Genomic DNA, 16,551 nt, shown 5'->3' with positions numbered 1-16,551 from the left:
GAGGAGAAGAAAACCTCAATCTGTGCATTTACTAGAGAGATGCACACATGCTCTCTCTCTCTCTCTCTCTCTCTCTCTCTCTCTCTCTCTCTCTCTCTCTCTCTCTCTCTCTCTCTCTCTCTCTCTCTCTTCCTCTCTCTCTCTCCTCTCTCTCTCTCTCTCTCTCTCTCTCTCTCTCTCTCTCTCTCTCTCTCTCTCTCTCTCTCTCTCTCTCTCTCTCTCTCTCTCTCTCTCTGAAGCTGATGTGATTGTGCTGGGTATTTTTTTTTTTATCTCACAGAGTTTGGTGATGTTGCACGGAGCTGCAGAGGGTTCAGGCACAGTTTAAAATGCTAAAAGTTCTTGCGCGCCTTCACTCGCTCTCGTGCGTTATTTTCTGAATAAATGATAAAAACTCATAAAAACAGGTTGGAAGTAGACTTGGGCGGGTTTCGTCGACGTATGGGAAAGTTCTGATGTAATACTTCATGATTGTCTTGCAATACATCATGTGACTGTATTTTGATTTTGATCATATTACTCTGGGGTTCCCTTCGACTTCTTCAATGTTTTTCATTTTACCCAGTGCCATCAGACTTTATCTGTATTAACATGTTGTCTCCTTACTGTTGGAGGAAAGTTACTCTTCTCTTTAGCAGTACCAGATGTAGACCATATCATGCACATAAACCTGGGGGGCGAGAGCTTCCTCACTCCATTGCTTCTGGAAATCAAAGCTGTACAGATGTGGAAGCACCGCCGATAAAAGACCATATCCCCCTTCGCTAAATCCCCGGAACAAATCTCCTCCAGAAACCGAGAAGAGGGCCAGCAAACACCTACCCTCTGCATTGTGTAGAGTTCACGAACGGGATGTTCTGCATGCAGAACATGCAGCTTTTGTATATTTTACCAAGCTCGCCACTAAACAAAGGCAGTAAAATCACAATGACACACTCGGGAATAAGAAACATGCATTCAAATGTTAATGTTCAGTCCAGCTGTCGGACTTCAAAGTTTTCTCTTTGCATATAATACAGAGAGCTAGCATATCATTGATCTCCATTTTCCCCTCTTTTGTCCTGCTGCTTGTGAAATGCCTCTAAAAGAAAATGATAAATGTTTGAAGCAGGGCAAATTATTCATGCACTGAACGCTGACTTAATATCCTCCATCAAATGCCACCGTCAAGGAGAAAGGCAAACAGAGCGCCACCTATGCTCACGGCGACAGGTGGGCCGGGCAGCGTGAAGCTGCTGCTGAGAGGTTGTGGGATACTTACAAAGGGGCAACTGTGTAGCTCCTTCCATAGACGCCTATAATAGGTGGGAGCTTGACAGGGGAGGGAGGAAATCAGTCTCTTCATCAATCCCTGTCTTCTAACTCCAGCGCTGACAGCTGGTGTGACACCTACTGATGCCCTTGCCTGATGGGTGGTCCCTTTTCTGCCTCAATCAAAGGTGACACCCATCAACTCAACTCGCATATATTGAAGGATCCAGCTGTTAAACAACTGATCGTGATCAATGTATCAAATGACAAAAAGGACAAAAAAAATACAAAAAGCGGTGACCAGATGTGACGCCGGAGGAAGACTTTGCTGCCATGCATAAATCAGATGCAGATATTAAAAGTGCCTGAATATCAACATGATGCCTTGTCCTTGTGTTAACTTTCTTCTCAAGTCGTCATGGAAATTTCGCTTTAATAAAGTAAGCACAGAGACACAACAGCCGTGTAATTCAAGATCAGCTATGCTCTTTGAACCACGGTCAAAACCATCAATTATTAAATTTTCCTTCGCCTGAAATTTTTTTTGTTATTCCGTTTGAGGTGACGTGTTTCTCCAACAATTCCTCGGCCCTCAGAATTACAATCAAGACATTGAAAGAGTCAGAACATTTCATCTTGCTTTGTAGTGTCTAGTTATGGTCAGAGTTTGTACAATATTCGATGAGATCTTTGAAGTGAAACTCCACTTATAAAGGATATTCACAAATGAGCGACCCGAGTAGAGTCGGAGGATCCCAAGAAACGCTCCAACATGTCTAGAATATGTGAGGACAGGTTGCCCTCTGACGTTTTCCTGAGTGACCTTCTGACCTCTGCACCTCACAGGGGAAGAATCTCCCTGATGAAAAGGAGGAACAGGGGTCTCATGAGACAGAACAGAGGGTACTGTAGATGTTCTTCACACCAGCAGAATCCAAAGAAATATTACGCCGTTGCAGAATCAAAATGAATGCATAAAGAGGTAATAACGACAGATCGTTATTTTGCTGCTGTTGAAGAAAAGTTATAAACGCGCGTGCATTCAGACCGAGGTCACGTCGAAACACATCCACATTCCAACATTTGGAAAGATTAGATTCCACGCAGCTCGAGATCTTCATGCTGTCTTAAAAAGGAAAATCTGAAAATCTGAAAATCTAGTTTTGGTCACTTTTTGCCTACAGTGTGGATGTAGCTAACTCAGGACATTAATCTGCCATCCCATAGTTGGCTCACAACATCTTACAAGTATATTTCCTGATTCAGTCCCTGCGTTTCTTCCAGCTTCAGTTTCTTTTTAGTATTTTAGATTCTGTGTGTTTCAGTTATTTGAGTTTAAAAAAATCTCAGCACTTTTGTACTTTTGAATTATATGCAGTACTCAACGGGGGGATTCAGAGTGGACGAAATTACATTACTTAAGAGATTTTTTGCAGTTGATTGTCCACGGATACAAGGCAATTTTAGAAGAACCTTTGGAGAATCAAAGAGATTAAGATGAATCATACAGCAGCGGCCTAATGCTTTGAATGCTGGAAACATGTTTGTCTGACACTGCTGACGCTGAAACCCAAACAGCTGAATTATAGCATCACAGAAAGTAGATTTCACAAGTGGCAAAGACTTCTGTGTTTTTCTCTTTCCGAGGCGGCGGGTTGCATCTCTAATCGCTGTCTTGTCTCTCCGCCCACAGATGGTCTACCTGCTCTGTCTTTCTCCATCAGCACCTTGACCTTGATTGGCATGTTGGCTGTGATCACTTACACGGTGAGTTGGGACCAGAGACAAGTGCTTGACGTTGTTTCATGCGCTCATTGGAGCATTACTTCACGGTAATTAAAGCATTCCTTCCAACGGGGTGATGTCCAAATGTAGCCGTTCCAGTAGCTTAAAGGGGTAGTTCACATGGACATGGATTTGGGGTTTTATATGGTTCTTATCAGAGTCAGGGCTTTTCTCTCTATTAGATGGTGACTCGCAGGTAAATGGAGAACCAAAACAGAAGTTGTTATGATGCACTGTGGATGGTTTTTAAAGAAAAACATATTCATAGCTGCTTTATCTCACCTCCAAAAAATCCATATCAGTTCTATGTGTGCTATGTTGTGGGGTTTTTTTCACCACCTTAACCTGCCATCAGACAGCCCTCTCCTTTGGCTCTGTTTGTTTAGCGAGCTAAACTAACACCAAACGTCTCTTTTCACAACTGTTCAAACACAAAGTGTCCTGGTCGCTGTATAGATTTCACCGCGCTCTGTTCAGCTATTTTGGCCTTAGACAGCTTTGGCTAGCCGCACTGAAAATAAACATCAACACTCCACACGTAACCCTGAGAAAGCCCTCAGAAGAGGCTTATGAAACCCCCCCACAAAATAAGCCAGAGAGACACTCGCAGAAGAATCTGCTGCGTCCCACAATCCGAGAGATAGCTTTAAATAAATACATGTCAGAACTTTTAAACATCCACCGAAGTTTTCCCTCCCTCTGTGAAAACAAACTCTGCGTGCACTCTCCCTCCAAGAGATGTGTGAAATGTAAATAATATCAATATGTATTGATTTGTAAAACAACAGTTTCATTGAGAATAGCACAGAGACACAATATCAGGTGTTAAGTCGGAGAAATGTCATCATCCCAAAAATCCGGAGTCGGTCTGAAGTAATGATGGGGAGGGGCTTAACGCACAGTGAAAGACGACTCTCCATTAAATCCAAATGTTTTCACAAAGCACATTTAAAAACAACCGAAGTGCAGTACAATCAAACACAACAACAAAGAAATGCAAGAAAGCTCCTCAGGAAAGGATCTGTCAGTGTGCCTGGGGATTTCATGGTCCACAGTATACAGTAGAGCTGAGTGTATCCCACAACCTCACGATATGATACATATCAACATCGTTTTGAATAATGACCATGTCCTACACAGACTTCACTACAACAGCTGTTCTTTGTTTAAAATAACAGCAGAGGTGTATTAAGGATCCTTTAAGTCAACGCGTCACAGATGCTAACATTAAAACGTGTTTATCCCAGAGCTGTGGTTATGGCGTTATTGTGAACTGTCAACACAGCTTTGCAGCCGTTTCCATTCTGTAGCATCTGCATTGATTCATGTACATGACGATATATTGCCGAATGGACTTTTTGAGCACAGCCGTAATATACACTTTATCATTAAGAGAAGAAATCTCTGTAACCAAGGGACAAGGCCACAAAGCATTATTCATACACATACACGTGTACTGAGACGACAGATGAAAATGAGCTCATGGCATCAATCTGGCACATTTACATATTTCTGTTCATTAATGTGCACTGTCCCTGTTTTTAAATCAATAAAAGAAACAGACGGGTAAAAATGTAAGACCCACCTCGTTCATGCACGGCCTGCTCCGACCTCCACCTCGGCGTGAAAGAAGTGTGGACATCACCAGGAATATGAAGTAAAACCCTGCATGCATGCTCTTTTGTAAAACAACACCTGTCGTCTGACTACACAGGTTTCCCTTGTTATGTTGGATTTAACCAACATGATCCTAATAATGTTTTATTGGAGCTGCTGGGTTGAGTTTATAGTGATGGAGTGGCCTTTCAGGATTAGTAAAGCCTTGTGGTTGTCTTTCACTCGAGACATTTACATGATGTATGTGCACCTTTCACCGGCTTATCAACCACTTATGTGCTGCCTGTTTATTTCTATAGATCTGCCACGGTGTCCATTAATATGTGTGTGTCTGTGAGTCCTTCAGCGGTTTCTTTCTTTCCCCGATCAGAAAAAAAAGGACTGTGCTGTATTTGTTAATGCTGTCCATTTTTCTTCGCTGTTATCTTGGTAACTAGACTGTGAAGATTCCCGAAGGGCGGTGGCGATGGAGTCGGGGTGGGAGTAACACAAAGTAGCGCCTGCTGGGGGTTTTTTTTTCGTAGAAATTCAAGGGTATCAAACCAGGAAATAAAAGAAGAGGTGACAGGCAACCCCAATCTATCCAGCGTCTGCTGAGCTTAAAGAGGCCTATTTGACAAATTCGTCAAACATTGAATGTGCAGCTCCTAATGAATAATACACAACCTGGTGGAGATACTTGTAGAACTAATCTTCCTTAAGGACATCATCATTTATCTCCGCTGGAATTTCACCAACTGTTCTCCCACTTTTTTTATTTTTTATCCAATTTCTCTAAAGAGCGGATAATTATCTCGTACATCAGGACGGAAACATGCTCAGATTTGCAGTGACCCCATGTTGTTTGTGGCTGTGTGGATGCCCTGTGGGAATCAAATCTCCCAGCGAGCCTTTGTTTTTGATGTTCCTTGTTTTGATGAAGTCACTCAAAGAAATTGGGCCTTCCGGCAACAACAGCAGCTGCCACTCCCTCTTTAATTCTCACAAACGACAAATGCAGAGGCCCCTTTTTTTTTTTTTTTAATCTCACTTTTCATCCTTTCATCTGCTTTATTTTCCCTCTCCTTCCTCCTATCTTCAAGCACCAGCGCCCTTCTTGGTACCAGCCTACCCGTGTTTGCAAAAAACCCCCGATGGTGTTCCTGATTCTTTCCTGTGTTAATATTTAGGCTGATTCACTTTTAATGGAACCTTTCTGATGTTTTCTATTGGCAGTGGAGACGTTTCCTTGAAACTTTTACTTATTTATTGTCTCATTCTGTGCAGAGCTCCTCACCGGCCCTTAAAATCCCAAACAACTATGAGAAAAAATCCTGCGGCCCTGTGCACGTACAATTAGTGCAAAGTGGATTGTTTTTCTTTTTCATGCCACTTTTATTACTTTCTGCTTCACACGCCAACCAAATTAAATCATAGACTTCTCCCGGGATAAAAGATGTCCTCTGGTTTGACCAGGTTTGGTTCCAGTCTCTTAGCCTTTAAAAAAAAACTGGTGAATATTTCAAATGTTTTGCTGCTAAAGCATTTTGAAGTCACTCACAGTTTTCGATACTTCAGTAGTTTCCCAGAACAAATAATATAAAAGGAGACACATTTGTCTTGTCACAAATGTATCATATTTTAAATCAAAGCTACCACGAGCCAAAGATGGAGCGCGTCAGTCGGCTGCTGGATGGTCAGCGTGAGACCGAGGGGTTAACGGCACGCTGCAGAAACAGCGTTTTTTCATTTAAGAGGGAACAGGTAACTTTGATGATTGCAGCGTCTCCCTTAACCAACCAATGCCAGCAGGTTAACATCACAATGGAACTACTTGTGTATATGATTGTAGATCATCACTTTAAATTCCAACAGCCTTTAAATGTGAATATTTGATCCAATAATGTGAGTGGGTTTCCTTCAAATGAACATGAATGTTTGCACACTTTCTTTTCTCGTATATGAACTCTCGGCCCCGTGTTTGAGCGTACCCTGCAGTAATGACGCGAGACGGCTCAGGCCAATCTGGAAGCTCGTACATCATGAGAAGCTTGTCGAGCATATTGACTTATGACTCTCACGGCTCTGTCTCCCGTGGCTCTGCCTTTCTCTGCTCTTAAATTGCCAGCCATAAGATGCTGATGCGAAGCTAAAGTTCAGAAGATTAATGTGTGTTTATCTAATCACAGACCTTCAGATTGACCTGGGGAGCGTTCGGTCTCTGAGTGAATAAAAGTGAAGTCACTAATATTTACTTCAGACTTCTCCATGCCTTAATCCTTATTTCAATACTTTCTTATTTAAAGAATTTCCGTTTGCGCATTTTTGATATCTTGCCAACCTAAATTCCTTTTTTATGTCATTAAAGATACTCGATAGAAGGATTATTAGTCTGCGATTTTTTACACTTTAAAAAAAGAAAAAAGCAGTCTTTCAACCTGCTCAGTGTATGCCTTAAAGGTCACATATTCTCGTCTCTGTCATCCAGTCTAAACAAGCCTCAGAGCTTTACAGCCACAGCTCGTTTCAAATGTGAGCATTTCACATTATAAACGTGTGAAAAGGACTTTGTGTGAAGTAGAAAAGCTGTTTCAAACAGGTAGGTAAAATACATACATTAACTTTGTTTCTTGATATAAATAATAGTTAGCTGTTGAGCTAACATTCAGCCTGGCTGGTCGTTTCACCTCAGCTGCTTTTACTCTGAATGATAAATGGCTGCGGCTCACATCAGGTGATATTAATAAATGCTTATGAGGTTATGAACTTGATAAGAAGCCAAAATTAAACTTGTAAGATGTCTGATTAAAGTGCTCTGCAGACATTTCTACTCAGCTTAAGATCTGTAGTCTGTCAGAAACCTTGACTTAATGCTGTACAGACAGAGGGGAGTGTTTCTCTCAACATTTACAACAAAGTTGTGCATCTTTTCATTTGGCAGATGGCACCATGGAAGTTTCAGGCGTCACAGTCTCCTGTGATACTTTCCTTTTTACGTAGCCAGGATTTGTCATTGTTGAAGAAAATCAACTCGTGTTTGAATCGAGTAGCTGGTGTGTCAGATTGATGAGGCCGCAAATGTTATCTTCGAGTGTGAGATAAACCGACCTCTATGTGAGGCATCTGCTCAGACTCCATGGTCCCTGGTTGTCGCGTTGATTGGGAGCATCCCACTAACAGGAGGGGGAATTCTCCTGATAAACTCCTGCTGCAGTCTCTTGTTAGGTCTGCTGGATGTAATGTGGGGAAAAACTAAGGGGCTGTCAGGAGAATCTCTGCATAATATCAGAGTAACACATTTAGCTCTGTGGGTTCACAAAATGCAACTCATCCCCCCAAAAAACCTTCTGGAGTCTCTCAGTCGAGCAAATATCAGCCAGAGTTCCCTGTTTGGGTATCAAGGACACGTTATAAATCATAGCATCGCAAAGAAACTTGGTTTTTTTAAAAGCATTGGACGGATTCAAAAAGGGGTCGGGCACAAGACTCTAAAGACCTTTTATGAAGAGTAAGAACTGTGATGACCTTGTTTTTTCTTCTATTCAGTAGTTGAACTCAAATGTTGTTTGTGTGAAAGGTTTTTAATTGCTGTCTGTATGTTGTGAGCGTATCTTCAACAGATTTTTTTTAACCTCAATGGGACTTCTGGATAAATAAAGTTTAAATAAATAAAAACAGTTCATGCAACGCTTGATGAAGATTCACATTAAAAGTTCGATTAACACCAAACCGTATAAATCAATGTAAGTTTCTTATGTTTTTGATGCCATGCCCTTTACGGTTATATTTTTAAAGTAACCTTTAAAGCCATGGAGTCTTTACAGCAAACTTTGAGAACGTCTGGCTCCTCACTCAAGCAGTGTATCATTTTAGGATTTGGAGACACAGTCACATTGTACAATGTTAACACACAGCAAAAGTAAATGATTGTTTAGGAGTTAAATTAAAGAATAGGGTTTTTCCTGAAATGGTCCCAAAAGGATAAGCTTCACGTTTGAACGTAAAGGGCACGTTTTTTTTTTTTTTTTTTTCAGCCAGCCCCTTTGGAAAAGTGAAGCTGAGCTGATATGGGAAAGCAGCGGGATGTATTCAGGAACCGTGAGCGAGTGGTTCCAGCGAATGATAGCGCTTGTTCATTGATTATGTGAATATATCGAACTACTCGTCATCCCTCCCCTCGTGGAAGTCTCCCGCTGTAAGGTGCATGTGTGGAAAGACGACTCCAGAGCAAATGTGTAAAAAAAAAGAAGCCTTGTGTGGAATACAGAGTTCAGTCTATAAACACTTTCCCATCGAGCCCTTGTGTGTTAATGAGCTTGTTAAAGGCCTCCAAAGCCTGCACTATAACTGTGTCAGAATGTGTTTAAGCCCTAAGTAAATATTTGAAATGACCAGAATTTGAATAAAACTTAAATGTTTGATGATGTTAGCAGGGAGTGATCGTTCAGTCCTGACCTCTTTTAGAATAACAGTCAGGGCGTTAAAAGTGACCAAAGTGACCCTTCTTCTTCTGCAGCTAACAATAAGGTGAGACTCTTGAATGCGAGTCGTCTGGACATCCGTATTTTTTCAGCTTGGAACAAATGTGAAAGAGGAACCAAAGTTGAGCAACAGCTACTTTAATGTGAACCTGTCTGTTTGGTCCAGAGCAGCACTACGACCAACATCACAAGAGCAAAGAAGAAGAAGAAGAAAGATGTGCGCAAAACAAAACAAAAGTTGTTGGAAATGGAAAACAAAACAAAAGTTGTTTTGTTTCCTGATGAAACGAAGACAAAAAAAAAGAACCTAATGCTTGAAGTGAAATGTGTCTTTAAAGGGATGGACTCTGACATTCATGGCTGCCTCCCGTAGAGACTGGTGTGCTAACTCTAACAACAGGAAGCTTTTAACAAGCAAACAGCCATACATCAAGCTGCGCGACATTCTAAGCAGCCTGATACACAGTCTAATTTTGACATCAGCTCCTGCCTTGTTTTCAGATTGAACTTGTCTGTGAAGATTAACAGATGTAGTCTGAGGTTGTAAATATGTTCAATACTCAGGTTCTTTTTGGCCATTCCTTTTACTTATCGGTGGTTTTGAAAAGTACGCTTTAACAAAATGCAGATTTCCATTCATAATTTAAACTGCTAAAACGACATAAGAGAGAGAGAGAGCAGCAGCGGTCCGCTGTGAAGTCTGTTTGGATTCTCATCCAGACAGGAAAGTTGTGTTCATGTCTCCGACGAGCACATGAAGAGCTCAAGAAGGCGACTCTGACAGAAAGCAGCAGCGATTAGCCATCGTCTCTTTGTCGTCTGACTTAATCAATACGATCGTTAATCTGCACGCACGCTTCCAGATATGAATCGAAGAGAAACATTTCAGGCGACATAGAACACAACTGAGTTATTATATAGTGAAGTTAATAACCTTGATGGAGTCTGAGCACACGTGGACTGATCACGTTTGTGGGCTGATACAGAAGATTCTGCTCACTGTTCTTGATGTGATTTAAATGACGTGTACGGTCATGATGACATGAAGTCCCTTATGTTTCCCGTCCACCTTCTCGTACTTCACTGAGTGCTTGGGCGTCAGACTGACTTCATTCGGTGTCACAGTCTGAAAGTCTCTTCTTTGAGCTCGTCTTGTTTAATTCTCCAGCCAGCCAAATTCTCTTACTAATCGAAAGGAATTAGGAAAGCCCGTGGAAGTGGCGGTACGGACAAACTTGCAGAATTAATGGAAATATGTCGAGTCCTATTTTACGTCTTTATATGCAATTGTTTTAGTTATTTCCTATTAGAGGAATAAATCCGAAAGCCGACGCGTATTCTGAGATAGTTCTAATTTTGCTATATTACGCTGGATTGACCTGTTTATGGAAAAGTTTTGGGAATGTCGAGGGCCCTCCTCTTCCTGCTTCCATGTTGGCTCCATGGTCACGTGTGTGCTGGGGGAAAAAAAGGAACAAAGACGAGGCTTGTGTCGGAGTCCAACGTCCACCCAGCTCTCCCTCTTCCCACTCAGCAGTCAAATGACTCCATGAAGGATTTCACCCAACACACACACACACACACACACTCACACACTCGCTGCTCCAAACCTTGTCTGGTTCTTATTGAGCACAGGGGTTTTTAAAAGAACTTACATGCATGATTACGTGTGAACTGTAAATGTATGCTCCTGCAGAGGGACCCCTGTTTTTCGTTCTTTTTTTTTTTTTTTTTGTACGTGCCCCTTCTTCTATTTCTCCCATGGAGCTGCACATTTGAGGGAGAAAGGAAATGTTTCTCGGGGGATCAGGGACAGGTTTTCCTTTTATGAGTGTGTTTGATATTCGGGACATGCTCCAGCCCTAAGAGCTCCATGATTCATTGCGGGAGGCGACATTCGCCCCTAGCCGAGAGCCACAGCGGAGACTAATAATAGTCTGGCCTGACTCTTTATCCCATGCGACTCTCTTAATGCTACCTAACACTCAGAAAGTAGTAAAAGTTGTTTCACAAAGATATCGGCTGTGACGTTGAAATATAGAGATGAAAGCGCAGCGTCTTTTTTTCTTTTCCGAAGCTGACAGTATCTGCACGGACGGCCTTTTTGTTTTATTATGAGCCTGTAAAATGGCACTCCTCCAAGTTAGTTAAAGCCAGATGCATTCTGGGAGGGAGAGAAAGAAAGCCTATGGCTGCGATTTTGATTTATATCGATTGGTGCGTTTCCTCGTATAAGACATGCCTCTTGTTTTTAATAGAAGCTCAAACAGCTCCTCCAGAGACTCGAGCCCATCAACAGCTGAAAATGTCTTTTTGTGCACATTTCTCTCCATCCCTCATGGCTGTCACTGCACCAAGCTTGTGTGCATGTCTTACTGTACGTCTGGATAGTATTCATTATTTATACACTCTACCTTTAATATGAAAGGAAAGTGTATGTTTTGCTTTAGAGTCACGTCATTCAACATTAATGAGCACTCGATGCCTCCTCCTTTAACCCAGATTTTCGGTCTGAAAGTTCACTCCTGAAGGCTCCGTCTCGTCCTGCATGGAGGAGGCTGCTGTCACATGGGGGCACTGTTAAGCTGTAAATTGCAACAGAGTGATCTAAGGTGGTGATATCCACACAAAATGGTTGCAGCAGTTCACCAATAAACCTAAGGACAATTATAGATTCCTCCATTTTAATCTTTTTTTCTTGTTTTCTTCGACATGATACCCCCCTCCCAAAAAAAAAAGAAAAAAAAAATAGAGAGAGCCTTGGAGGCCCAGAGATCTCTGATTTCAGTTTGAGCGTGTTTACTTTCCCTCTTCTGACTTGTTGTCTTATTCCTCATTGTGATGTGTTCGTCATCAAGCTGCTGTGGGTATGTGTGGGTGGATGCACGTGCCATCACACTTTGACAACAAAGTGTCACATTAACGCTTGGTTCGCTCTTTGTCTTTTCTTTCAGGCCTATGGTATGTCTGTTCTGCCTTTGAATCTGATAAAAGGCACACGGAGCGTGGTGTACGAACGCCTGGAGAACACCGAGGACATCGACGATGTGGAGCATCAGATAGAGAAGCTGAAATCCAAGGTTGGTCTTGCTTAAAGACAATGACACAGACAGCATGCGGCATAACGACCTGAGAACATGCACACGGCAGGTAGAAGTCATGGAGCGACTTTATGGAAACAGAGCGTGGCAGTGTAAAGACAGATTAGTACATGAATTATATCAGTGAAAACAGTTGAATTCTTGTTGTTTCCTTTGTTATCATCTGGTGTATAATCATGCATTCATCGAGACGCACACATGCATAGCCTCCAGCTTAGCAGTCCCTCCTACTTATCTTGCTGCCTTGCTTCGTCTGTCTCAGCATGCAATTACAGAGAGTTAGCTTGGTCCTTATCAAACAATGCCTCAAATGAAGGCAGCGCAAACAGGAAAACACAAGGCCAGTCATCTGTAGAGTTGAACATTAAACACAGCGGGCCCTGCATTGATATATGTATTCAAAGTTGACATGAACACAAGCACAACCCCATCTCCATAAAAAGTTGGAGCGCCGTGAAAAAAGCAAGAAAAGCAACGTGTAAAATGTAGAAATAGAGAAACGTCATTGTTCTTGAAGGTTTGACGTCGTCTCGTCTGAGATCCTCCTCAAACTTAAAACCCAACCGCTCGAGTCCTCGGCTGTGGAACGATCTCCCATTGGCTGCATCAGTGTCTTCTTTTGTCCTTGTTGTTTCTCATTTACTCTCTTTGATTGTTGTTTTATTATTTATGATTTTAATAGGATTTTATTTTTGCATTTAACAAGCTTTATTATTATTGTTAGAAGGCGTTTCACAAAACTTGGGACCGGAGCAAAAAAAGATAAGAAATGTCTTTGTGAAAGGAAAGACTGCATCAATTAAAACCAGAGGTGCATAAATTAAAGGTTTTTTTTTTGTTGTTTTTTGAAACTGTAAAGAATCGTGCAGTTCCATACTCTACAGTACATAATACCATGAATTCAGAGACTCTAAAGAAGTGCATGTAGTCGTGGAACAACCATACTGGATGGCGGTGAACTTCCGGACTCTGTCGTTATCTGTGAGCTCGGATCAGCGCTGCACTCAGAGTTGAAAGTCTGCCATGCAAAAAGGAAAAGGAGCATATAAAGTAGATTCAGACGTGCAGCCGCCTTCTCTGGGTCAGAGCTCATTGAAGACAGACGGAGGTGAAGCGGAGAGCTGTCCACGAGTTTGAATCTGTGAAGGAAGTTTAGAAAGTTTCTGCACAGAATGTAAGAATGCTGCAGATACTTCTCATGCTTAAAGCTGCAAAGGCAGTGGCTCCAGTCTGGAGGGAATTATGTAGGGCACTGGACGGTCGCTGGTTCAAGTCCCTGGGCGGACAAACTGTGGAAGCTGGAGAGATGTCAGGGCATTTTAAACTGCCAAAGGGGCCCTTGTGCAAGGCATTGAACCCCCAACGGCTCTGGCCCGCTCCCTGTGTAGCAGCCTCACTGACATCTCTCCACTGATGCACGTCCACAGGTCTTGTTTGAATTTCCCTCAGCTTAAAAAATGAAATGAGTTAGAAAAATGAGAGACAGCCAACAACGAAGGGAAATGTTGTATGTTTAGATATTCAGGTGTTTTCTCTTTCACTCTCACGTGGTTCAGGACTCTCTGGGAAGGTCAATAACTGCGATTTTCCAACATTGAAACAGTTTAACCCTGAAACACTGTGTCAGAGGTAAACATCAACTCACATGTGAATCTATCGATTTTTCCCACTGTTTGTGCGTCTCGTCAGCAGTGTACCGACGGACGTCCCCTTTCCTCGAGGGACAGACACAGCCTGCAGGAGCTGGAGGGGAAACTGCACGTCCTCCGGCGCAGAGGGAGACACCTGGACATCGCAGAGAGGAACTGCTGCACCAAAGTGGGCAGTGCTCTCAGACCTCTCAAGGTGAGACCCTTTGTTTCTATATTTTTTTAATCTGCAAGCTTGTCAACAATAGATGCATAAGAAGGCCTGAGACCTGCTGCTTTGGGAAGTGGGCCTTAAAATGGGCCTGGGCTTTTATTTTGAAATCGACAGTGTTTAGAAATTCTCGTTAGCTGTTGTTGTTGTCATGCTTTTGTTCCGTTTCCACGTCTCCCGCCCTGCCCGTTTCTTTGTGCTTAACTCTTAATCTGGACTGCTCTAGATTTACTTTGAGTTCTACTTCTACACGAGCGCATACTCACTTGATTCCCATGGGCAGTCTCTTCGCCTAATTTACTCTGAAGTCTCGCTGGGAGGCTCACATCTCCAGGCAGGATGCCATGTTTCCCCTGGGATAAACCAAAGCAACCACAAACTTCTCTTTGATTTACCTTTTTGGAGTTCGGACCAACACGTGGACCTCACGTGCAATTTATATTCGGTTGTTCCCACAGTCAAATAAGAGTGGACAGAAGAGGGCGGGGTAATCTCACTACTTGTGTGTGAGTAAAGATATGCTGCTACCTTGGACACGTCTGTACTCACATGTTCTCTGGTTGATGTTTTACACATCAGTTTACTCCTGCAGTTTTTATCCACAGTGGGTACCCTGATAACTCCTGTTCAACCTGCAGTAGAACAGAATTAAAATGTGGTTTATTTGAGCTCTGAACAGCGAGTGATCAGTTTCAAACTGACATTTTAAACGTTGTCACTCCCTTGATAATCATCCAGATTGTTAACAAATTCAAATCTTAGTTCAAATACCTTCTGTAGAAAATCAAATGGTCCCCACCTCTGATGCAGAAGACTCTCTCCGTATTGGTTTTGAAACCAAGCTGTGATATTAGCCCCTTTGTAATAATGTGCACATCACAAGCACAGAGTTTCAGACAGTACAGAAGCTTTTGAAAGACAGACACATGGCTGGCTCAGTCAGTTATTCAGGGAAGAGGTTCGTTACTGTGTCAAACATTGAACTATATAAACTAAGATTTGATCTCACTTCTGATCTATCATGAAAACAGTAACTACAATGTATCTGAAATCTGATTTCTACTTAAATGGCTTTCATGAGCCTGTCCACGTACATCTTTATTTGAGTTTTGTATTGTTGCCTTCTGTCCAGCACTTTACACTTAACATTATTTTATCCTCACACTCGGGATGCAAAATCAGGGACGACGCTGATAAAACAGTTTTTTCTTCAGGTATGTTTCTCTTTTGACATTTGATGTATTTGAATGAGGAGCTCAGTCTGGAGGGACTTGGGTTGGATACTGGAGGGTGGCTGGTTCAAGTCCCGGTGCGGACCATGTCGAGAATTTGATCTGGTGCCAATTCACTTCCTGAGCCCTTGGGCAAGCACTTGAGCCAAGCACCCCCCTGATAGCTCCTTCATGTGAACGTGAGCAGAGGAGGTGTGAGGTGTGTCGCTGGAGGAGAGCAGAGGCTGCAGGTTATCGCCACACAGCAGTTTGTTTGTTTTTAAAAAGTCGCTCATTCTGCCTTTTAACAAGTCGACATGCACGCCTGACATGCTCACAGTTTCCTGTCATGTATCACAGAACAAACATCACCCATTGTTTCAATCTCAAGACGTTTTCAAATATTCTACTCGTGCTCATCTTGGAATCCCACAGCTCTTCATTTTCTAGTATTTTACTGCACGACAGGCACGCTCAAACATTTCAAGCCCGAGTCTGTAACACACCAAAGGGGGCTGCGGCTAATGACAGTCCCCAGACTCAAATTGAAACAGTAATGAGGTGGCAGATCTATTTGCTGTATTCCCAGACACTGGTGTGGAGGGATAAGCCAGAGGATTGTGATTTCTGCCGAGCAGTCGTGTCTCTGTGTTTTCAGACACATGCTGTCTTTTTTCATGTCGACCCCAGTGGTGATGTGAAACAACTCAAGTTTAAAAACGCTCGGACCTCACAAAGAAGGCTTTCTTGTCAGTGAGTCACGTTGCTGTTGTTGTTTTTTTGAATAATTTATAATGCAGCATTATTCTCTTTGTAACTTTTTCAACTTTTCCTACTTTGAAACCTTCTGTGATCATTTCAAGGCCTCAGAGCTCCTCGTGACGGATTGAAGTCGCCTCTTTGTAGATAATCCAACAAAGAGTTAGGTCGCTTACCTGCTCGCCTGTAAGTGTCTCGACAACCTTTGTTTACAAATAAAGATTGACTGATTGATTGAATGACTGATAGGATAGGACACCTGAAGAGAGACAGGAAGTGTTGGGATGAGAGAGCGGCGTCTCCAGACGTCAGCGTTTGCACATGGGGCGTGCAACATAACCGCTTAGCCACTTAGCGCCCCGTAATGAGCATTATGAAGTCTTTGTATGCCTTTAAGTTAGAGAGAGGACGCTGGGTCGAGTCAGAGAGAGAGAGAGAGAGAGAGAGAGAGAGAGAGTGGGGAATGTCATGCAGGAAAGGAGCCACAGGATGGATTCAAACCCGCCC

General features: G+C 42.5%; 1 protein-coding gene across 3 annotated transcripts in view; it reads left to right on the top strand.

Annotated features, from left to right (window-relative positions):
• The window catches only part of lmbrd1 (LMBR1 domain containing 1), a 154,107-nt gene that overhangs the window by 20,705 nt on the left and 116,851 nt on the right, over nt 1-16,551 (top strand). For 2 of the 3 annotated variants that reach the window (XM_079362082.1, XM_079362080.1), the window contains exons 7-9: nt 2,945-3,018; nt 12,068-12,193; nt 13,904-14,059. In XM_079362082.1, coding sequence (XP_079218208.1) covers nt 2,945-3,018; nt 12,068-12,193; nt 13,904-14,059 — 356 coding nt within the window. The remainder of the gene's footprint in view (nt 1-2,944; nt 3,019-12,067; nt 12,194-13,903; nt 14,060-16,551) is intronic. The other variant, XM_079362081.1, reaches the window with a different exon arrangement.

Source organism: Symphodus melops, assembly GCF_947650265.1.
Source record: "Symphodus melops genome assembly, chromosome: 15".
Lineage (NCBI taxonomy): Eukaryota > Metazoa > Chordata > Actinopteri > Labriformes > Labridae > Symphodus > Symphodus melops.
The sequence above is the reverse complement of the archived record's forward strand: the minus strand, read 5'-3'. Positions and strand labels throughout refer to the sequence as shown.